The 22,365-nt window shown below is 43.6% G+C and overlaps 13 protein-coding genes across 13 annotated transcripts; 5 read left to right on the top strand and 8 right to left on the bottom strand. All coding sequences in view use genetic code 12, as the record gives it.

Annotated features, from left to right (window-relative positions):
- Nucleotides 1-34: 34 nt before the first annotated feature.
- Nucleotides 35-4,613, top strand: ATE1 (Arginyl-tRNA--protein transferase 1; the record flags this gene model as incomplete). The annotated part of the gene is made up of 7 exons (XM_066157481.1): nucleotides 35-971; nucleotides 1,299-1,324; nucleotides 1,376-1,425; nucleotides 1,536-2,135; nucleotides 2,308-2,404; nucleotides 2,463-2,786; nucleotides 3,159-4,613. The coding sequence occupies 7 exons, from the start codon at nucleotides 35-37 to the stop codon at nucleotides 4,611-4,613; spliced, it is 3,489 nt and encodes a 1,162-aa protein (XP_066013578.1).
- An 88-nt stretch (nucleotides 4,614-4,701) lies between these two features.
- PSN45_000580 (uncharacterized protein) lies at nucleotides 4,702-5,601 on the bottom strand (the record flags this gene model as incomplete). The annotated part of the gene is made up of 1 exon (XM_006688802.1): nucleotides 4,702-5,601. The coding sequence occupies one exon, from the start codon at nucleotides 5,599-5,601 to the stop codon at nucleotides 4,702-4,704; it is 900 nt and encodes a 299-aa protein (XP_006688865.1).
- Nucleotides 5,602-6,308: 707 nt separating this feature from the next.
- On the bottom strand, nucleotides 6,309-7,205 carry PSN45_000579 (uncharacterized protein; the record flags this gene model as incomplete). The annotated part of the gene is made up of 1 exon (XM_006687992.2): nucleotides 6,309-7,205. The coding sequence occupies one exon, from the start codon at nucleotides 7,203-7,205 to the stop codon at nucleotides 6,309-6,311; it is 897 nt and encodes a 298-aa protein (XP_006688055.1).
- A 535-nt stretch (nucleotides 7,206-7,740) lies between these two features.
- ORT1 (mitochondrial ornithine carrier protein) lies at nucleotides 7,741-8,583 on the bottom strand (the record flags this gene model as incomplete). Its single annotated transcript, XM_006687991.2, has 1 exon — nucleotides 7,741-8,583. The coding sequence occupies one exon, from the start codon at nucleotides 8,581-8,583 to the stop codon at nucleotides 7,741-7,743; it is 843 nt and encodes a 280-aa protein (XP_006688054.1).
- Nucleotides 8,584-8,739: 156 nt separating this feature from the next.
- On the bottom strand, nucleotides 8,740-9,428 carry RPS15 (40S ribosomal protein uS19; the record flags this gene model as incomplete). The annotated part of the gene is made up of 2 exons (XM_006688800.2): nucleotides 8,740-9,155; nucleotides 9,416-9,428. 2 exons carry the CDS (start codon nucleotides 9,426-9,428, stop codon nucleotides 8,740-8,742), a joined length of 429 nt encoding a protein of 142 aa, XP_006688863.1.
- A 385-nt stretch (nucleotides 9,429-9,813) lies between these two features.
- Nucleotides 9,814-10,146, top strand: RPP2B (ribosomal protein P2; the record flags this gene model as incomplete). Its single annotated transcript, XM_006688798.2, has 1 exon — nucleotides 9,814-10,146. One exon carries the CDS (start codon nucleotides 9,814-9,816, stop codon nucleotides 10,144-10,146), a length of 333 nt encoding a protein of 110 aa, XP_006688861.1.
- A 213-nt stretch (nucleotides 10,147-10,359) lies between these two features.
- PSN45_000575 (uncharacterized protein) lies at nucleotides 10,360-11,241 on the bottom strand (the record flags this gene model as incomplete). The annotated part of the gene is made up of 1 exon (XM_006687990.2): nucleotides 10,360-11,241. One exon carries the CDS (start codon nucleotides 11,239-11,241, stop codon nucleotides 10,360-10,362), a length of 882 nt encoding a protein of 293 aa, XP_006688053.1.
- Nucleotides 11,242-11,385: 144 nt separating this feature from the next.
- Nucleotides 11,386-12,729, top strand: PSN45_000574 (uncharacterized protein; the record flags this gene model as incomplete). Its single annotated transcript, XM_006687989.2, has 1 exon — nucleotides 11,386-12,729. The coding sequence occupies one exon, from the start codon at nucleotides 11,386-11,388 to the stop codon at nucleotides 12,727-12,729; it is 1,344 nt and encodes a 447-aa protein (XP_006688052.1).
- A 192-nt stretch (nucleotides 12,730-12,921) lies between these two features.
- PSN45_000573 (uncharacterized protein) lies at nucleotides 12,922-15,486 on the top strand (the record flags this gene model as incomplete). The annotated part of the gene is made up of 1 exon (XM_006687987.2): nucleotides 12,922-15,486. The coding sequence occupies one exon, from the start codon at nucleotides 12,922-12,924 to the stop codon at nucleotides 15,484-15,486; it is 2,565 nt and encodes an 854-aa protein (XP_006688050.1).
- A 225-nt stretch (nucleotides 15,487-15,711) lies between these two features.
- Nucleotides 15,712-16,510, bottom strand: ARV1 (sterol homeostasis protein; the record flags this gene model as incomplete). Its single annotated transcript, XM_066157480.1, has 2 exons — nucleotides 15,712-15,717; nucleotides 15,761-16,510. 2 exons carry the CDS (start codon nucleotides 16,508-16,510, stop codon nucleotides 15,712-15,714), a joined length of 756 nt encoding a protein of 251 aa, XP_066013577.1.
- A 271-nt stretch (nucleotides 16,511-16,781) lies between these two features.
- On the bottom strand, nucleotides 16,782-18,413 carry PSN45_000571 (uncharacterized protein; the record flags this gene model as incomplete). The annotated part of the gene is made up of 2 exons (XM_066157479.1): nucleotides 16,782-17,428; nucleotides 17,585-18,413. 2 exons carry the CDS (start codon nucleotides 18,411-18,413, stop codon nucleotides 16,782-16,784), a joined length of 1,476 nt encoding a protein of 491 aa, XP_066013576.1.
- A 62-nt stretch (nucleotides 18,414-18,475) lies between these two features.
- Nucleotides 18,476-21,577, top strand: VPS34 (Phosphatidylinositol (PI) 3-kinase; the record flags this gene model as incomplete). The annotated part of the gene is made up of 1 exon (XM_006687986.1): nucleotides 18,476-21,577. The coding sequence occupies one exon, from the start codon at nucleotides 18,476-18,478 to the stop codon at nucleotides 21,575-21,577; it is 3,102 nt and encodes a 1,033-aa protein (XP_006688049.1).
- A 50-nt stretch (nucleotides 21,578-21,627) lies between these two features.
- Nucleotides 21,628-22,353, bottom strand: CAB5 (Dephospho-CoA kinase cab5; the record flags this gene model as incomplete). The annotated part of the gene is made up of 1 exon (XM_006687985.1): nucleotides 21,628-22,353. One exon carries the CDS (start codon nucleotides 22,351-22,353, stop codon nucleotides 21,628-21,630), a length of 726 nt encoding a protein of 241 aa, XP_006688048.1.
- Between the last annotated feature and the right edge of the window lie 12 nt (nucleotides 22,354-22,365).

The raw sequence follows: 22,365 nt of genomic DNA, 5'->3' as shown, positions 1-22,365 counted from the left end.
ATTTGCATTTCGCGAAAACTGTTCTTGACATATTATGATCAACGCATTCAAGCCATTTATGGCGACAATCTCGCTGTCGTTTTCCCAAGCACCAGCTGCTCACGTGCACACGGTCGAGTCTTTGACACGTGACGTTGATATTAAGCCGCTTCACAGCCATAACGACTACTGGAGGCAACAGCCACTCTTTGATGCCTTAGCCCATGGGTGTCGCAGCATCGAAAGCGACATCTGGAAATTCAAACAAAACTATCAGGTAACCACCGCCATCGCAACCACAACCTTCTACCATGATGAAGCGTACGTGGGCCACAACCAGGTGTTTCTCAGAAACAACCTCACCCTTAACTCTTTGTATTTGGACCCACTTTTTGAATTTCTTCAATCCACAAACCCCCAGATCTCCAATATTGACCCCGATGTGAAACACGGCGTGTTCTTCAACTCGCCCGAGACCCTGTTGTATCTCTGGATGGATATAAAATTGGACGCCAACGACACTTTTGAATATTTGCAACCGCAGCTCCAGAGGTTTATTGACCAGGACTATTTGAGTTACTACGATTCCCAGCTGGATACGTTTGTGGAGAGGCCGTTGACAGTGATACTTACGGGAAACCTTCCTTCGGCGCTTGTCAAGGCCCAACCAAAGGTGTACACATTTTTGGATGCTCCTTTGAAAGACTTCAAATCAATGAGCAATTCTCAGATGGTGGAGGTTTCGAAGTTTTCCAAAGTGGCATCTGCGTCCATGACACAGCTCTTGGGAAATGAAGAGTTCCAAACAAGACCTTTTTCGCACGAAGAGCTGGTGAGTCTTGCCAGGTTCATTAACATTGCTCACAAGTATGGCATGAAGACTCGGATCTGGGGAGGTGTGGACTGGCCCAAGTCATTGGTGTACAAGCACAATATGGCGTTGATTCAGATGGGATGTGACTTGGTGAACGTGAACGATTTGGAGTTTGGCAGTGAGTTGGTGGGGATATAGATGATTGTGGCTGCAAATTTACATTAGATGAGTGATTATATATATATATATAAACTAGAGAGATAAACCTAGCACCTGCCCGAGTAAAAGAGTTGAGGGAGCAAGAGTTGTATTTTTCAAGCGGATGCTATACCGCTAGTTCGTTTTTCTTGTGTACTCGGGAAATGCGTTCCAGCTTAATAAGAGCAAACAACTAATTGAGATTGTGGGTTTTTGTTGCAGAAAATTATTGGAGGCCTGACAAATTGGCGCACATAGTTAGAAAACGGGATTTATGGCAATGCGCATGCTGACGTCTTGCTTCCAGCGATCTCTATAAAAGTAAGCGACATGGTACCAGGTATTTCCGAATCAGGCATGCCGTAAACATAACCAATTCCGTAGCGTACTGTTGCCAATTCCGTATTGACAAAAGAATACTGTTCAATAGCCAGGTATAAGAGGCAACCAAGACCTTCGAACATCTCTAGAGAACACTCTATCCAATCCAAACAATCCAGTCTAACAATTTCTACTACTTACTTAATCATCGGAGCCTCCAGAGGAATTGGTTACACTTCCGCCAACATTTGGCTTCAAACAAGTCAAATGTCGTTACCGCGTCTGCAAGAAACGAAAAAGCGGCTGCAAAATTGCAAGCTCTCGGACGGAATGTCAAGACTATTTTTATCTATTTGAAAGACCCTTATTCCAAGTTTGAGGCAACATTCAAACCAATTGAGAAGTGGGCTCCCGCTGGCGTAGATGTTTTTATTCATAATGCCGGTATTTCGGGCCCTAGCTTTTTCTGTCTTCCTCAGGATTATGATGTCGATGCTTATGCCCAAATCCTTAATGTCAACGTTGAAGGTGCTGCGAAAAGTTGCAAAGCGGCTTATCCCTACATTTTCAAGGGAAAGGGGACCAAGAAGCTTGTGTTCACCACCAGTTTACTTGGCCAAGTGGGTTACCCAATGGCATCTCAAGCTTATGGGACTTCCAAAGCCGGCCTCAACCATTTGGGATACCAAATCGCTTCCAACAACGCCAGCTCTGACGATGAATTAGTCAAGAACTCGGTTACAATTTTGTTGCACCCAGGTGTTGTTGACACCCATGTGACTGATACTCGGGATGAAATCATTGCTAACATCCCTGCTTCAATGTTTATCAGCTTAGACGAGTCTTCTGGTAGCACTTTGGCTCTTGTTGAGAAAAATTTTCCGTTCTTCGATTACAATGGGAAGAATATATCGGCAATTTAGTATATCAAATAATATGACACTTGCTTCGCCATTTAATCTCGTAAACTTCAGAGCTTTCAGTTAAATTCGCAGCCATCTTAACATTTCTGAAACCGTCACACTCACACTTCAAACAAATGTGAAACAATATTGGTGCGTATCTGAAACATCCACAGGATACTCCCCCAAGGTATATAAGCCAGTATATTCCAATGCTTCTCTTTCCCATCATGAAACCAACTAAAAAGTCTGCTAGAGCTTTTACTTCTCTTGAGAATCCCACCATGAAACCAACTAAAAGACTTGCCAGAGTTTTTCCAGAAATTCCTAGTGAGAATTCGAATGTCAATTATGATACTATGAATATCATAGAAGTTACCCCTTTGAATTCTGCTACACCTAAACAGTTTTTGGTGCCAAGAGAAATCGGAGAACAGTACATGCAAATGAAAGGCTGCATCCTGAGAATCTCAGAAGAAAATGCTGAGCTTCGCCAACAAATTCTCCTTTATAAGCAACAAAACGCCTTAGGTTCAAAACTCTACATCAAGTCCCCACCAGTATCCCCTTCAGTACAAAGGAATATGTACCTGGTTCTGCTGGTACAGCCACTCGACTTCAGAAGTTCTCTGAATCAGCAAATATATGGGATACCGCCAACTATTATATACGTGCCTTTTGTTCCAGGTGATTATCCTCCTCCCAGCTAGAAATATCCTTGGGGCTTGCAACACATCACTAAATGGCTGCAAATTGATTGCTTTCGCTATTCATGGTATGAGAGTATCTGTTGATATTTTAAAAAAAGCTATATCGGGTATCACTGGTTTCACCTACTATTATTATGTGTGTATGTTTGTATTCCCGTTCGTACGGGGGCAGAGATAGCTTCTGGCCCATATCAATAACTGGTACTTAGTGTTCACTAAACTAGCTTTTAAAAGCGCGCTACACCTTCGCAGGCACAAATACATTTAATGCCAGAGCCGTTGATACTTTATGCTCCACAATACACCAAGCGGGAAGAGTGTGGCTACTGTAACGGCCAAAAGCAAGATTACTATGCCAATGAGTATATGAAGATGCTTGGAGGTCCCTCGCAATCTGTGGGCATCCACATGGCTGTTGGAAGTATGAATAGCAGCCAGTACATGCGATTGATAGACCAGGGCTGGAGAAGATCTGGTACCCTTGTCTACAAACAAGATAACCTCCGAAATTGTTGTCGGTACTACACGATTCGGCAGGGCAAAGATGGGTTCAAAATAACAAAGAAGTTCAGGAAAGTGATCAGACGGTTCATACGGGAGATCTGTGATGTCGACGCGGATGTAGTCAAAAGCATCAACACTGACGGCCACCAAGTTGATACCAAAGATCTCGTGGCGGCAGAAGTTGCGTCTACACGGTTCCATACGAAGTTTGAACCGTCGGAGTTCTCGCGAGAGAAGTATGAATTGTATAAGAAATATCAGGTGAAGATACACCATGATGACCCGGACGACGTGTCGGAAGAGGGTTTTAGGAGGTTTTTGTGTGAAAGTTGTTTCCCCAATCATGAGAAGGAAGGAACCCGGGACGAATGGCAAAGGTTGAACAATTGGCAGCGGCTGGGTGCATTCAAAGATGTGAAACCTCGATTGGGCCCCACTCATGAATGCTACTATTTGGACAACAAGCTTATTGCTGTGTCGGTGGTGGACTTCTTACCGGGAGCTCTATCCTCCGTGTACTTCATATGGGATCCTGACTATGCCCACTTGTCACTAGGCATTTTGTCTTCCATCCGGGACATAACGCTTATCGACCAAATTGGAATGCTGTACTACTATATGGGGTACTATATTGCTGATTGTCCAAAAATGGCGTACAAAAAAGAATTCAGCGATACAATTTTGGACTTGGCCCGGGAAGTATATCAGTACTTGGAGGATGTGGAGGATGAGATCAAAGATGGGAAGTTAATGGTGAGGTATGCTGGAAGTGAGAAGGTGGAAGAACGGCCACTTTTGTTTGATAATGTTGTGGGCAGAGACGCTTATTTAAATCAACATCAAGTAGATCTCCGAAAGAATGTTATTGACGAGCTTTACTCCCATAAAACCTTTGAAGACGCCGACGAAATAGCCAGGTCGCTTTCCTCGATTGTGGATATGACCAAAAGTAGATTTCCCTACGTGGTTCCAGGGTTAATGCCCTTGGTTCAGCTACAACAGATCCTTCAAAATCCAGCCAGGACCAGCGAGCGGGTGTTTTCGTTTATTGATATAACACAAATGACCAGGAGGTATCTGTTGTCTTTCAACAGTTTGACTGAAACAGAAAAGATCCTTGCAGTTGACATGATGCGACTCTTTGGCTTTGAGAAGATGTCTGAGATCATTTGTGTGGTGTACTGAGGTGATAGAAGTCGAGCTTGTGGTTATGGTTTCCAGATTCGCATATTCAAAAGTCATATATTGGTTAAGGCTCAATCTACAATATAAGCTAGTAAGTGGTGCTGGCAGCAAAGTCCTCGAGGAACGTAGCCCCAGTTGGGACCCAGCCAGTGAGTTTCTTTGTCTTTTCACTAGAAACATGATTGTTCGCAGAATAAAGAGCACCGAACAATGGACCAAGTATCTCAAAAAGCTGGGCCTTTGGAATAGATTTGGCCTCAAGCCCACCTTTCTTGGCCATTGCTTCTGCGATTTCTTTAGTTGAGACTCCTGGTTCTGCAATTGCGTGCAACACAGTACCAGCTGCAGCCTTGTCAACAGCCAATGTGTATAACTCGGCAGCATCATCTCTGTGAACAAATGGCCACACATTGTCACCAGCGTCTGGGTAGTACGCAGCTCCCGCTTTTTTGAACATTCCGTAGAAGCTTGGAATCAACCCTTTGCAGTCTACATCGTGAACAGTTGGTGAAAGTCTTATCGACACCACTCTGACTCCTTCCTTAGCATAGGCCAACAATTTTTTTTCGGTTTCACCTCTTATTGAGAAACCGGGAAGTAATGGAGGTGGAACTGGTGAGTCTTCATCCGTGAGATCGGGGCCCTGTAAGCCCAAGGTACCAGTGGAGTTGATGAAAAACTTGTTGGTGCCTTTGTAAGATTCGCATATGGCGGTTACAATCTTTTGATCCATTTCCATACAGTAAGCAAACCTGGTAAAGTCATGGAGAAATCCTAAGTGGATAGTTCCATCTGCCTCAGCGGCAGTTTTTATCAACAAGTCAATTTCAGTTAATTCGCCTCTCACCACTTCAGCTCCAGCAGCCTCCAATTTCTCAGCTGATGCGTCTGATCTAGCTAAACCAATCACGGAATGACCCTTAGAAATTAAAATTTCCACTACTTTACTTCCAATGAAGCCTGAACCTCCAGTAACAAATATCTTCATTTATTTGTTTGTAACTTGAATAGTAAGGATAATTGGGAGTATTTCCGGTTCTTTTATACTAGTTTCAAAAGTCCCTGCATACACTAATAGTCTTTCTCCGCCGTTCTTCTCCACCGCGGCAGTTATGCTATCTTTTTAATGGGTATTACTAACAGAACTAATGATTTTCGGACGCTTCTACGGATCTTACTGGGTATAGAGCCTGGTCATGAGTACTCTTATAAATTTCGGTAACCATTTGAACAATTTTGTTTAGTTTTTCCAAGACAAACCATTGCGCCGGTTAACTACGGTTAACTCCGGCGGGCGTTCAGTCAGTGATTTATACGTGCTGGTTAATTCAAACATTCTCGTGACTGATTCAATCGCTATTCTATCGCCTTCACTATTGACAACTGATGATGGCTGGAAAGGATGGGTTTTGCGTCAGTGATAATCTACCAGTGAAGCTATGGAAGACCATCTGCTTATGTAATATTACTTGTTACATGTCACCGCCGAACCAGAGATTAATTAGGGTAGTTTTGTCTCATACATGGCAACCAATACCACCTAATATGTTTATGTTTAATTTGGACTCTACATTGTAGATTATTTGCTATTGTTCAATTTCTTTGGCTGCAAAAATCTCTCGCACTTTTTTGACCTAGTTTTACAGGGAATATGTTCATAGCGATCAATATATATATAGACATATTTCGGAAATATTAGTAGTTGTTAGTAATGTCTTCAAGTAATGTAGCTTCAGTTGGAGCCCATCCAGTAATCTTTTTGGTCTTTTCACTCGATACATAGTTGTTTGAGGCGAATACAAAACCAAAAAAGAAACCAAGCTTCTCCTTAAGTTCATCCTTCGAGACTGATTTGGCCTCAAACCCACTTTTTTTAGCCATGGCTTCCGCAATTGACTTGATAGGAATCCCCTGTTCGGCCACTGCGTGCAATATGCTACCAGTTGGTGCCTTTTCCGCTGCCAACACGTACAATTTCGCAGCATCCGCTCTGTGAACAGCAGGCCAAACATTCTCACCACTGTCAGGGTAAAACGAAGCACCTTGGTTCTTGAACATTCCGTAAATAATTGGAATAAACCCACCGTCACCTTCACCGTGCACAGTTGGAGGACACCTTATGGAAATAACTCTGAAACCTTTATCCGCATAAGACAACAACTGGCTTTCTGTTTCGGTTCTTACAACCATATCTGGTAACAACGGAACTTCTGGGATGGGAGTATCTTCGTCATTAAGACCTGGTCCATGAAGAAACAAGGTTCCACTAGTGTTGATGAAAAATTTGTCTGTGCCTTTATAGGCTTCGCAGATGGATGTGACAATTTGCCTGTCAAGAACCATGCTTTTGGAAATATTGGCAAAATCATGGATGAATCCCAAGTGCATGGTTCCATCTGCAGATTTGGCAGCATCCACCAACACATCGATATCTGTCAACTCGCCTCTGACAACTTTGGCACCAGCAGTTTCCAACTTTTCTGCTGAAGTGTCTGATCTGGCTAATCCCACGACGCTGTGGCCTTTAGAAATCAATTGCTCAACAACTTTTGTTCCAATAAACCCGGAACCTCCTGTAACAAAAACTTTCATATTTCTTACGTTTTTAAGTGTTGTATTTACTGTATGTACTTGGTGTTAGGGGATTTGCCTGCTGTATTTATATAAGCTGAGTTCCAAAACTGTTCTCATTTAGGCAAGTCTCCGCATATGTTGTGCACAAGTTGCTCCGTCGCCCGCTTCAACGCCAGGTACACGACTTTTGCATCTTCGCGAGAGCGGCGTGGCGCACCAAGCGACTACGCCGCCGCTATTACCTCATCTGGCTCACTGTTCTGTGAATGGGAGGAAGAGGAATTGCAACTAAGGAGAAGGTTATGCTTCTACAGGGAAACAGGTGACCTTACTTTTGGGTGTATGGGTCAGAACTTTAGTGGATGTAGAGGTCAGAGATTCAGTCGATGTATAGAGAGCTTCGATGGGTGTATGGGTCGCCTCATCTCAAGTCTGAACAATTTGAAGATACCATAAAAGTAACCCTTTCCTCTTATACCCTACCGTGAGAAATTCCCGAGTTATCGCCATAGGACCCGTACGATGCAAACGTCTATTAAGTTGTTTTAGTCTATTAAAAGTTGTTCTTCAAAAGTTCGTAACTGTAAAAGATCATGGCATTAGCTGGGATACTTCTGATTAACGTGATCCCAAGCCCATTGTATAGGTTCCGTATACCCACCTTCTTCATCGTTTTCCAATACGTTGTATCGGTGGAGCTGAGGACGGCATTTGTCTGGATATTGGATTTGATGGTGTCTATGGGGAATATGGCAAAGTTGAAGGTAATACCTGCAATTGCGCCGCTGGTCAACGGGTTGAGGGATGAACCGGGATTCTTCTTATTCAAGTACTCGCTTACAACCTCGTAGGTGCCAAACCAGATGGCAGTTCCATTAATTTCTCTCAAAAGGGTGGACCCGAGACCTTTCCAGAGTCCCAACACTCCATCTTTTTTCACCACGTCCCCTATCACCGTCGAGTACAAATGTCGTGTTCTGTTGTCCCGGACGAGGTTTTTGACTTGCAACTGGCACTTTACCAACTCCACTGGGGTAAGTAAAAACGATGCCACAAATCCTGCGATGCCCCCACTAACACATTTGTACTGCAACTGGGGCTCACTGCCTGGTTGACCAAACTGTCGATGTAGATACTCTAGTGATGTGTTATATGTAGCAAAGAGAATGGCATTCTCGAAACACGAGCCGACTAATGGTGCTTTTACCCCCTGATAAAACCCACGGATTATGCCCTCATTTGTGTATGTAGATTTGATGATTTGAACGGTTGAAAGCGACGGCTGGGTGCTCTGAAGCCGAACTTTGACGGTATCAAACGGGTACTCTATAATCCTACCTATCACTCCGGATATGGCGCCGAAGCAAAGCTCCTTAACCGGGTTTACGTCTTCCATTGGTCGATGGACTGTGGATGCGAAAGTGAAAAATTGAGAACATCTCTATCGAATGTCTTGTCTCTATCAAAGTCTAAAGAATCAGCTCTCTATCAGTTTACATATCTTCAGAATTAACTCTTATATTGTGATGAGATAAATTAATAATTTACAAACCTATCTGATTGGAATGAATCTGGAGGAAGCGTTACCAGACTTACCATGTCTAACTGGAGTATAGGTGATGGAGAATTCACCCAAGTATTTACCAACCATTTCTGGCTTAATTTCAACATTGTTGAAAACCTTACCGTTGTAAACACCAACAACAGATCCAATCATTTCTGGAACAATGATCATATTTCTCAAGTGAGTCTTAACAACTGGTGGCTTTTCGTTTGGCACAGCAGCCAACTTAGCAGCTCTCAATTTGGTGATCAAACCCATTGGCTTGGATCCCAAACCTCTGGAGAATCTTCTTCTAACTCTGGCAGAGCACAATTGGGTAAATTCTTCAGTTGGCATTTCCAACAATTCCTTCAAGTCAACACCCTTGTAGGAGAAGGTTTTGAAAACTCTCTTCTTTCTGTCAGCTAAAAAATGTTAGTAACGGATTTATGTAAAAGTCAAGGAACGAGAAGCATCTGTTATTCTGGGTCTGGAACTGACCATGGTATATATTTGGGCTTTGATTAGATCAACTTCATTAAAATTTTTCCATAGGATTACGGATGTCCATATTCGAGAGGTTGGACAACTAGATGAAAGGAGTCGAATCCTTGGAAGTGGGGCTTGATAGATGGGTGTTCTCGTGTGATGAACTTCCTTGGGTCATAAAGGTATCAAAACATACTTGCGTCGGACATATTCAATAATAGTTTGTTTGTATTAGTGAAATAAAAAACTGAAAACTAATGTTTCGCTATGGTTCTCAAGGTCTCACTGAAAAATTTTACGTTACACAAAGCCCTCAAATGGTAGGCCCCAGGGCAAAATGCGCACTCCCACACAAAATACAGTAGGGCTGGATGTGACTGTTTTCTAGTGCGAGGGCAGAAGGCACGACATCTTTCTGCGACATGCTTCGCGATGGCGACATCATGCCCACTAGTAGGCCCCGCGAGCTGGCGTGTGCGCGCCAGCTTTCTGCTCGCTACCCAAACACATAGTGAAAAATTTTTCAAACCTTACATTAAATCTTCAAAGGATAGTCTGCAACCGTTGCTTAAAAGTGATTATTCTATTAGAACTATGAAATACTTAGCTGCTTACTTGTTATTGGTTCAAGGTGGAAACACCGCTCCATCTGCCTCCGACGTCTCCTCCCTCTTGTCTGCTGTGAACGCTGATGTTGATGAAGCCAGAATTTCTGCTTTGTTGAAGGAATTGGAAGGTAAGGACATCCAAGAGTTGATTGCTGAAGGTAACACCAAGTTGGCTTCCGTCCCAACTGGAGGTGCCGCTGCTTCTTCAGGTGCTGGTGCCGCTGCTGGTGGTGCTGCTGCTGCTGAAGAAGAAGCTGCTGCTGAAGAAGAAGAAAAGGAAGAATCTGATGATGACATGGGATTCGGTTTATTCGATTAGATGCTGTAATATAGATCTTTAATATAAATCGGCCAGTTATTTACTCGTAGTGGATGTGAATTGTGTAGGTGTTTATGCTAAAGTCGTGTATCATTAAAATGTCAGGATGTGATGTAAATGTGAAATGTCAGGATGTGATGTAAATGTGAAATGTCAGCTGGTATAGACTGTCAGTTGGATGTATATGTGATAATTGTTCCATGCCCCAACCCCTCATACCTCTCGGAGCATCTCCACCACTTGGGATCTGTTGGCTCCGTCCACCTTGAACGCTATCGAATCCACTAGTAACTTAAACCTGCTCATCTCGCTCCGCATCAGATTGTCCACCAGCAGAACCACCAACCGGTCGTCTTCAATGGTCATTCCCATCGCATCCGCCAACTTCCTCCGCAACAACTCAAGATACTTCATCTTAGACTGCTTGTACTGTAGCTGCTCATTTGTCTCTAGTAAGCGGCTCCTCACCACTCCGTACTGTTCGAGCAACTCATTATCAAGTCCCATTTTCTGATCAAGCTGGCGGTACAACGTCTGCTGGAACTTCAACTTCTCGTTCTTAGCCGGGGTTTTGACGGTCTCTTCAAAGTCTTCAACCAATCCATCTCCATACTGGACATCATCTTCATCTTCATCTTCATCTTCCACTTGGGGTTGGCTTTCAGGGTCGTCATTGTGGGTGCCCACCGAATGTGTCACAAACAAGTACTTGGCCTCGGGCAACTCACTGATCAACTCGTTCACCTCCCCAACGCTCTGGAGACTGCTGCTCAGGGGGTTGAGATTGGTTAGAATCAATGGCTTGATGATCTTAGAGATCCGGCTCAAGCGCTCGTTCACAAGCTCGATCTTGTAGTTCTCGCTCTTGATAATCTGGTTAATAATCTGGTTTATGATTCGGGGTGGGAACATGTTAGAATTGTGTCTGCGGATCAAGAGATTCAAGCGCATCAAGGTGATTTGAAACTGCTTGATATTGATGTTTTCATCACTCAACACCGCCTTGACCTGGCGGCTGAGCTCCACCGGACGGTTGATCTCACGTATCTGGGCATCAATGAAGCTCTTGATATAGTTATAACTCTTTTCATCCATGGAAGTAAACAATGGAGTGAGATGAAGGATTTCCCCAGGCGCGCGTACAAACGGTTGAGATAAATACACTCGATAGCGCTCTGCACTTTTCATCTCCCGTTTTCCGTGCTCCAATTCCACTACTGCCTCCCACAACTACGCGGTATGGGCACAAAAGCCAAATTCACCTTCACGTATGACGTGGATACCACGTTACTACAATTGATATACAAACATCGCCAGGAAATTTACCAACGGGGGTCGACCTGTAAAGGCTGGAGTGATATTCTCGCCGAATTCAACGGGGTTCTCAACACGAGCATTCTCCAGAGTCGTACATTGAACAATCGGTTCAAGGCGCTACGAAAAGACATCAATTTGCGGATCAACAGTCAAGTGATAACCAAGGACCGATTGAATGAGAATGAGAGGTTATTGGTATATTTGAACGAGTTTTTCAGCCTTAAAAGAGGCAAGGTGATTGAGAAGGAGAAGAAGAACGGCTTGCTTTTGGTCAAAGATTTGGACTACGTACGTAGTGATTCAAGCACCAGTGGCTCTGTTGATCAGGATGCTCAAACCACAAATATACCTCTGGCCACGGCCTCGGACACCCCGTCGTTGATTGGAGTGGGCGTGGGCGTGGGCGGAGGGGCATCCGAGATCTCTCCCCAGTCCTCGATATCCAGCAAGAGTCTGCTGGTGAAGGGGACTGCTGGCCTTGGTTCGGGCAGTGCACAAAACAATCAGCTCAATCTCCAGATGATGGGCCAATTGAATGCGCAGCTCGGCCAGCTCGGTCAGGCCCATGGTCAGATGGGTCTGAACCAAATCGGCCAGTATCAGCTACAGACCCAAAATCAAACACCTCTCCAGTATTCGCAATTGTCTGCTCGTGAGGCTCACCAAAATGGATCCACGCCAGCGCTGTCGACGCCTGCGGCCCTGGTTCTGCCCCACCACGGGCACTCGGCCGCATTTCCCACACCGCATGTTCTATCTTCGCACCACCGATGGAAAACTACCGGCCTCTCTGACCCAAAGGAAGACACCCCGTACCGACAAACGTACGAAATCTACAATGAGTCTCTCAACTACTCACCCCACCCATCCCCCAACCAGCTCAGCCAATTCCTCATTCACCGACAACATCCAACCCAGCACCACCACGAAATCTCCGGGTCTCATCACCAGGCCGGTCCTCAGACGTCTCCAGGCCAAAATACCCATTCACACCCAAATTCCTCTGCTCAAACCCCCACCATCAATTCCCAGCCCAACCCGCAAGCCCAAACTGTCCAGGATCAGATGCCTGACCCCATGGCATTGGAGTTCAAAGAGGTAATGCCTCCGGTCAATCACATGATCAGTGTGTTGCAACAAAATCAGCTTCAACAGAACAATGAGCTCAATGAGTTCAAAAAAGAGTTCTACAAGTTCAAGGTCGAGGTAAGCTCCAAGCTCGAACAGATCTTGCAATCTCTACAGGCCAAAGACAAAAAAGACTAAAAGTATATACAACCCGTAGAATATAATGAATTGATGATCTTTACGTACCGCTTATCGCAATCGCAACCGCGTTTTTAATCATCGTCTATTCTTTATCGAGGCATCAAAATAAGTTTAATTGACCATTTAACTATCGCCTTTTCATCCCCTGTCTGTGCCTATTTGTGTCATTAATGCCTTTACTGCCCCATCATGGATATATTTGACACTAACTCCACAAACCCTATCAATGACCCACAGCTCTACCGAGGTGTGGCTAAAGCTGCTAAAGTGCAAGTGGTCATTGCTGTGATCTTGGGGCTTTCTGCGTTTCTCACATTTGCATTGTTGAGATCTAAGTACCCCAAGATCTACGTCGCCAACTTCAATCAGGTTAATCACAACTACTTACACAGCTCATCACGTCAGAACTTGCCGAGATTACCCACAAAGTCGTTATTTGGATGGATACCTATCGTATTGAAGATTAATGAAGAGCAGGTTCTTGAACATGCCGGTTTGGATGCCGTGGTATTCTTGGGCTTCTTCAAAATGTGTATCAAGATCCTCTCCAGTTGTGTGATATTGGCACTTGTGGTGATATCACCCATACGGTACAAGTTCACCGGAAGACTCGATCAGGACTATCCTCCTGACAATCCCGATACCAAGAAACGGTACCAGAACAACGAGTACCTTTTGTGGCTCTATGTATGTTTCACGTACGTGGTGACAGGAATCGTCATGTACTTTCTTTTCAAGCAGACCAAAAAAATCATCAATATGCGGCAGAAGTACCTTGGCCAGCAGAATTCCATTACCGACAGAACCATCAAGCTCTCGGGAATTCCTCCGAAATTACGAGATGAAGAGGACTTGAAAAGACACATTGAGAGTCTTGGATTGGGAGAAATTGAGTCCATCACCATCGTGAGAGAATGGACCGATTTGAATAAGCTTTTCAAGCTCCGAAAAAAGGTTCTTCTGGACTTAGAGAACCAATGGGTGTATTATTTTGAAATCAACAACCTCAAGAACCAAAATGACTTGATCGCTGCCCATTTGCACCCAAATCTAGGTGATCTGATCAACTTGAACAGGCAGTACCAGGATGTTTTGCAAGACGAACTGGCATCGTTTTCAGATACCATCCCAGAGCCGGCCGAAATTCCAGCTCTTGCAAGACATTCAAGCATTGTCCAACAGTTGACTGATGATTTTGACAATGAAGTCACCGAAGATTCGATCAGCCATTTACCATTGCTTAACGACGAAAGTTTCAGAAGACCCAGACTCAGACAGAAGTGGTGGAACGTGTTCAGTCCCACCGTGGATTCCATCACTTACTACACCGAGAAGTTGGATATCATCGACAAAGAGATCTTGAAGGCTCGCACAAGAGAGTATCCAGCTACTTCATCGGCATTTGTGACGATGAAATCGGTTGCTGAAGCTCAGATCATTGCCCAGTCGGTGTTGGACCCTAAGGTGAATCACTTAACCTCAAGCCTTGCACCTGCCCCTCATGATATCAGATGGGACAACTTGTGTATGACGAGAAGCGAGAGAAACTCCCGAATTGGGACGGTGACCTTTTTCCTTGGACTCTTGAGTATTATCTTGGTGATTCCTGTGTCTTACCTTGCCAGGTTCTTGAACACCAAGACCATCTCCGAGATATCTCCAAAGTTGGGTGAGTTCTTAAAGAACAACCCGTACGCAGAAACCTTAGTGACTGGGGTGTTACCCCCATATATCTTCACCCTTTTGAATATGGTGGTTCCATATTTCTACATCTACATGACCTCAAAACAAGGGTACACTTCTCATAGTGATGAAGAGATTTCGTCTGTATCGAAGAATTTTTTCTATACCTTTGTCAATTTGTTTTTGGTGTTTACCTTGGTAGGTACGGCTTCCCTTACTGACACCATCAAAATCGCCTACCAGTTGGCTCAGTCCTTAAGAGACTTATCGCTTTTCTACGTGGATTTGATCATCTTACAAGGAATAGGTATTTTCCCGTATAAGTTGTTGCTTCTAGGTAACTTGCTCAAGTTCATGTTTGGCTCATTACTCTGGTGTAAAACTCCCAGAGATTATATCAAACTATACAAACCACCGGTGTTCAATTTCGGCTTGCAGCTCCCTCAACCAATGTTGGTTTTTATCATAGTGATAATCTACTCCATCATGTCTACTAAGATCTTGACAGCTGGGTTGGCCTATTTCTTGATCGGCTACTTTGTATTCAAGTATCAGTTATTATATGCATGTGTTCATCCTCCTCATTCCACCGGTAAGGTTTGGCCTTTGATATTTCACAGGGTGGTGATGGGCGTGTTCATTTTACATGTCATGATGGCAGCCACTTTATCATTGCAAAAAGCCTTTTATTCAGTTCTTGCGTTGGCTCCCTTACCACTTTTTGTCTTGGGTTGCTTATGGAACTTTGAAAAGAACTATGTGCCGTTGTCCTATTTCATTGCTTTGAAAGCTATAAACAACAACGAGTTGGTAGCTCATAGTCTGTATCACGACGAAGAATCGTTCTTGACGGATACCAATGAAGTGCAGACAACTGTCACAAATGATGCCAATGAAACTTTCAAGACTCTTGACGAAAGACGAGAAATTAACCAAACCTATGATTATCCGTACTTGATAGAAAGCTTGGATGGTCCGTTGGTGGCTGTTGATAAGAACGACCTATTGCTTGTGAATGGAGACGGAATGACAGTCAGAAAGCTCAAATCCTCTGTTGGAAACTTTTACTAGTGAAACAGACTTGCTACTGCAACTAATATGAAACCCAAAACTTCCTTTGTTAGAACTATGTACTATAAATTTTAATTGGATAGACAAATGACAGGTTGTATTAACGTATTTCCATATGATTGGGTAATTTTAACATCCTTGTATATGACTGAATCACGTTAGCACGCTCCTGGAAAGTATTAAAAAAAAGCTCAGAGAACTCAAAATTGGTCATCTGGCTTACTATCAAGCCTACAATCGTGCTTGTCATGACCTTTTGGAATACGATACATACGCCGAAGGTGATAGCGATTTTGACGTAGCCCACGTTTGAAATGGTCTTGAGGGACTCAATCACATTAAGAATGGAGATTGCAAGCACGATTTTTGAAGACTCAAGGGTCTTATCATACGGCCATATCAACATGAGAATTGGGAGTAGTTTAATAGAATTGGCCACAAGAATGTCTGTTAGTAGAACTAGTGAATGGTAAAGTCTCTGTTGGTTTTGGTGGATGTTTCCATTGTGCATTTTGTTCCAACCAAGAAACTGGAAAAATATGAGTTGGAGAGCGGCATTGAAAAACACATGGTCCAAAACAACCTTGACAGTGAAGAGTAAATACTGCATATGCAACTCCTGCAGTAATATGACGTTCATAATTTGGGTGTGTTGGTGTTTCTTTTCTTCGTAAGCCCATAATAAGTACACTTCGAATAAGATATCAAGAATCAAGAACCGAGTGATTTGGCCTAACTTCCACGTCTGTTTCTCTAGACTCATTTTCTTGCCTTTGTGTCCTTTCGGTGTACGTGTAGGGATTTTTGGGGCTGTCATTTCGTTTTCGGTAAGGTTGAAGCACAAGTGTCTATAAGCCTGAGGTTTGAGCAACATAAGATCGATGAAGAGCAAGACATTATCATACTCCACATACTTGTCAACAACATGGTTGCATACTGAACACACGTCTAACTTGATGTAATCACCCTTATACTTGGAGTAGGCATGTTTGACATTAGGGTTCTTACACTCCACACAGATCATCAAGAATACGTTTTTTGAGAGTCGCGTTCACAAACGTTTTGGCTGCAACTTTGAGCCTGATAACAGTTTGCACCAACTGGTATTGAAAAAGTTGGAGGTGAATACAAAGGGTTGTGATAAGCTATTTGAAGGGGAAACTCGTTGATGAATAGTTTTTGGGGATTTTTCAGACAGGTTTATTAGGGATTTCGTCTTTTGCAGATTTCACAAATGACAATAGAATTTTGTAATGCAAATATATTATGGGTCGTAAAAGGGCATCTACATACTATTATACAACCGCAGCCATGGGAGGTGCAGTTTCGGGGATACGTCCAAGCTCGAACTTGGTAGCTTTAAATCGTTCGTCGACGTCACTGTCGGTGATAGCACCTAAAAGGGACTTCGGCTCGTTCTGCGATGAGATTCCCAAGATACCTTTGGTGGGTGGATTTGTGGCCAGTGCAAATGGTGACGTGGTAGTATCGGGAGCTCCAAATGCGGTCTGAGAAGCACTTCCAAACCCTAAAGATGAGTTTGTGGTGGTAGTAGCGAAGCCTGACGGAGCAGTCGTATTGGACGAACCGAATCCCAGATTAGCAGCTCCGAATCCCAGACTAGCAGCTCCGAATCCCAGAGAAGGGATATTGGCATTGGCAGCTCCAAAGCCCAGGGAGGTGTTTGCCGCACCAAATCCACTGCTTCCAAAGCCACCAGTGGTGTTCTTTGAAGCACCAAATCCTGAGGAGCCAAATCCTGAGGAGCCAAACCCAGAAGAACCAAACCCAGACGAACCAAATCCATTAGACGGTTGGCTGCTGCTGGTAGATCTAGTTCCAAACCCAGACGATCCAAATCCTCCACTTGGTTGATTGGTAGATGTTGAGTTTGCACCAAACCCAGAAGAGCCAAACCCAGAGTTGCCAAATGCAGAGGCGCCTGCCGATATTGGGGTGGGATTATTAGGTGTGACCAGGTTTCCAAATCCAGAGTTTCCAAATGCAGAAGAAACAGCTGGGGTTGAAGCAGAAGTTGTGGGTATTCCCAGGCTTCCAAAACCAGAGCTCCTAAACCCTGAAGTTCCAAAACCTGTACTTGTGGAGTTGGTGTTAGAGGCAGATGAGCCAAAACCAGAGCTTCCAAATCCGGATTTGCCAAATCCCGAGCCTCCAAACCCCGAATTAGCAGGAGGAGTAGAGCCAAAGCCAGATGTAGTATTGCCAAAAGCAGAGTTCGTATTACTCTGGCCAAAAGCAGATGCGGTGTTGTTCTGACCAAATCCAGACGAACCAAACCCACCAGAGGACGAACTAAACGGATTGGTTGTCCCAAACGCACTCGTTGATGGCGTCCCAAAACCACCGCCAAACCCGGTTGAACTGTTCATGAATTCATTGATATTCTCTTCCACCGTCTTGGGAATAAACTTCTTGGAAGGAACTTGGCTCATGCACGTTTGTAGGTATCGTACGGCATGTTGCTCCTTATTGTTCATATGGTTGATGCAAAATTGCATGTCCTTGTCTCGAGCGGCCATTTCTTTCTCGAATTCAGCCATCTTATTGGTGCTCACCGCTTCCATATACTTTAATCTCACCTCTTCATAACTCATATCTCTGCCTTCTATAAGGTTGACCACGGCTGGCGCCGCGAGTCCGTAACTGGATAGCGTAGGGTTCAGAGCAAAATCCTTGAAGTCTCTCATGTCTTGTTTGATCTGGTTTGATTTGGGGTTAATGGCATTTTGGCTAGTGAAGCTCGCAACAGTTTCACTGTTCCAGACATTCTGGAGACCATCTGAATCACCCCTTTCGTGTGAAAAAGGACAGCTGTTACCCTTTCTACAGTTGGGGTAGAACTTGCACGGCGGCCTTTTGCCGTTATTCTTATTGTTATTGTTGTTGTAGCTGTTGTAGCCGAACATAGTAGTACAAGCAGAAAAAAAACTCCATCTTATCGCGACTCACTAAAAGTATATTGGCCTACATGACCCAAAGTACGCAATCACAAACATCCACAAACGTGAGTGCTTTGGGGCTTTCCAAAGACTTGAAGGCGCTGCTTACAGTCAAGTTGTGTTATCTACAACCAACCAACAACTCAATTGTACTAAAAAAGCTCGCAAAGCCATCCGATAAGTACTCCAATCCTCAGGTGTTTAAGAGGCTCTCCAACATATATTTCAACTCAGACATGCTTGTGAAGATTGAGGTGATGAGTGGGTCCACCCACAAGCCTGTTACATTGCCATGCCACTCGCCATATCATTCGTTCACCAACAACAAGCGGGTTTGGAATAAATACTTGAAGCTCCCGGTAAACTATAACCAGCTATCAATAGACTCCTACTTGAAGTTCACCTTATATGAGATATCTGACAGTAAGCAGGTGGTTTACGGTGTAGGGTACTTGCTGAGTTTCAACCATTCGGACTCGACGTTAAGGAAAGGAATGCAAAAGATTCCTATTAGAACTGAATATGACGATGTCACAATCAACTATCATGATGCTGACGACATGAACGACGGAGAACTGAATCTCATCAAGTACGAGAACGGTGACTTCGCAAAGGTTGACTGGTTGGACAAATTCAGTTTGCCATTTGTGGAGAAAGCCCGCAATGATGAATTGAAAACAGGGACAGGCTCCGACTTGTTCTACTTATACATTGAACTACCACGGTTCGACTTGCCGATCGTGTATTCGGAAACTTCATACGAGCTACCCGACACGAAGGCGATAATAGAGGAGTTCAAGGTTAATAAGAACAACTTGAATGAGAATAATATCACCAATACGGTGGTGAACCAAATCGATATCAGTGGTCCCACCAAAGTATTTGACCCTGATTTTCACCTCATGAGCTTGGGGTCTTTGGTAAGTGCATCACAACAGACCAATAATGCAAATCATCAAGGATATGTACTTAACTGGAACAATTTGGACCCTATAGAGTCGAAGTATCATAAGCTCGAAAGAAACATGAACAATAGCAGCCTTTTGGATAAAGAGTTGAAGCCTACTCCACAATTAAGAGACGAACTATTGAAGATTCTTGACAAGCCTTCCAACATTGAGTTGTCGGAAATCGAAAAGAATTTGATCTGGAAATTCCGTTACTATTTCTCCAAAAACAACTCTACCAACTCCAACTCTGACAACAAACCTGAAGTGTCCAAAATCAACCAGAAATTTTTGACAAAGTTTCTAAAGTCCATCAACTGGGATAATGACTATGAATTGGACCATACGTTTAACGAGATGATTCCCTACTACTGGTCTGTTGACAAGATCCAAATAGGCGATGCCTTAGACTTGTTGAGCAGTTACTTCAACCCTTTTACGTTAGCCTCCAATGTCACGGTGCCAACTCCCAAAAAGGATGGAAACAGTAAGGAAACAAAGTCAGAGAAGATATTCAAATATGTGAGACAGCTACGGAACTTTGCCGTCGACAGGCTAAGACTTGCAAGCCAGGATGAGTTGTTGTTGTACTTGTTGCAACTTGTTCAAGCCCTTAAGTACGAGACTATTATTGCCGACACCGAGTTGAATGCAATTATTAATGATGAGGAAGTTGTTCTGCACTCCAATGGAATGGATGATGACGTGCATGTGAACAGTACGATTTCCAACAAAGAGGCCGAGCTAAGGCTATTAGAAAAATCTCCATTGGCATCATTCCTTATTGAAAAGGCGGTTGGAAATGATATTCTTGGTAATTTCTTTTACTGGTACGTGAAGGTAGAAAATGAAGACCAGTTGAATACCAATGGGAAAGGTTCTGTCAAGATATACTCGATCGTTCTCAACAAGTATATTGAAGAGCTCAAAAGCTTTGCTCACAAAAATAAACTTCCCAACTATAATTACTTGAAGAGACAGGTGTGGTTCATTAAGAAGTTAACTGGGTTGGTGGAATTGTTGCGTACCACCTTCAAAAAGAATGAGGCAACGGCAAAGAAAATCCAGTTTTTAAGAGACCATTTGGCAGACTCGTCTAACGAGTTCTTGAAGTTTCCTCATTCATTCCCCTTGCCATTGGACCCCTCTATAATCATTTGTGGGTGTTACCCAGAAGAATCATCTGTGTTTAAGAGCTCGTTGTCTCCTTTGAAATTAACCTTCAAGACTGTCATCAAGGACCTGTCAGGTTCTGGAAACCAGATATTTGGTGACAGAAAGAAATACGGAAAGTACACCTTGATGTTCAAGATCGGAGACGACTTGAGACAGGACCAACTCGTTATACAGATTATCAACTTGATGGACCAGTTGTTGAAGAATGAGAACTTGGACTTGAAATTGACACCGTATAGGATTCTAGCTACCAGTCCTATAGCGGGTATGATCCAGTTTGTGGCGAATGAAACATTAGATAGCATTCTTGTCAAGAATTATGGCCCCGAAAGTTCTGGTCCTAACTCCATCAACATGAACAATGGTATCCTCAATTTTTTGCGATACCACAGTAAGGAGCTTCAACAAGCAGATCCAATAGCCACCAGTGTGCTCGGAAACCCCAAGCATCCTCCCGCCGAAGACAGGCATGCCATAACCTCCGACCTTGGTGTATCATCGGTGGTGATGGACAACTACGTTAAATCCTGTGCTGGTTACTGTGTTATAACGTATTTATTGGGGGTTGGTGATAGGCATCTAGACAACCTTTTATTGTCTCCCAATGGGAAGTTCTGGCACGCAGATTTCGGGTACATATTAGGACGGGACCCCAAACCGTTCCCACCGTTAATGAAGTTACCGATCCAAGTTATTGATGGAATGGGAGGATTGAGTCATGAGAACTTCAATGTCTTCAACAACTACTGTTTCGTGACATACACTACGTTAAGAAAGAACTCCAACTTGATTTTGAACTTGTTCCAATTGATGTTGGATGCCAACATTCCAGATATCAAGATGGACCCAACTAGGGCCGTGGAGAAGGTCCAGGAAAAGTTTTGCTTGGAGATGACAGAGGAAGAGGCGATTCTTCATTTCCAAAATTTGATCAACGATAGTGTGAATGCATTTTTGCCGGTGGTGATCGACCGGTTGCACAGTTTGGCTCAATATTGGCGGGCATGATACACTGATAAATAGGAAACCATTTAATTTATATTACATTACTCGTAAGACTACTCTCTCTTTGGGCGGCCAACCTTAAACCGGTCAATCGCATATCGCGATGTCATTGTGAGCAAAGCAGATAAGAGCCCAAAAGGTGGGAACCAGTCCACAATACTAAAAAACCAGCTTGGCATCACCTCCTTGACCACAGACGCAATTTTTCTTTCTAATTCCTTCAAGGATTGGTTGTTGTCTATCACTATATCAGCCCTGTAGCACCTTTCTTCGTTAGTCATTTGGCTGCCAATTCTTTTTTGTGCATCCTCCGAAGTCAACGTTGGGTTCCGAGATAATAACCTTTCCAACTGTGTATCTTTGTTACACGTCACAGTGATAACTTTCCCACAAATTAAGTGCAAACCAGATTCAAATAGTAAAGGAACATCAAGTATAACAAGTCTGGAAAATGTCAAATATGCCTTGAAAAGCCTCCAGAAAATTGCTCTCTTCACTGCTGGGTGCACTATGGCATTCAATATCCTGAGATGTTCATGGTTGCCGAACACATGTTTCCCCAACGCTTCTCTATTCAAGTTTTGGTCTTCAAGTAAGAGATCAGGGATCTCAGACCCAAACTTCGCTACAATTTGCTTGTAAGCAGCCTGTCCCGGTAAAACCACTTCCTTGGCAATTAGATCAGCATCTACAACATCAATCTTGTATGTTTCTTTCAATTGGTTGGAAACCGTTGATTTCCCGGTAGCTATACCTCCAGTCAAACCCACTATCAACATTATTTTACATCC

This window comes from Yamadazyma tenuis, chromosome 1 (assembly GCF_029203305.1).
Source record: "Yamadazyma tenuis chromosome 1, complete sequence".
Classification (NCBI taxonomy): domain Eukaryota; kingdom Fungi; phylum Ascomycota; class Pichiomycetes; order Serinales; family Debaryomycetaceae; genus Yamadazyma; species Yamadazyma tenuis.
The sequence above is the reverse complement of the archived record's forward strand: the minus strand, read 5'-3'. Positions and strand labels throughout refer to the sequence as shown.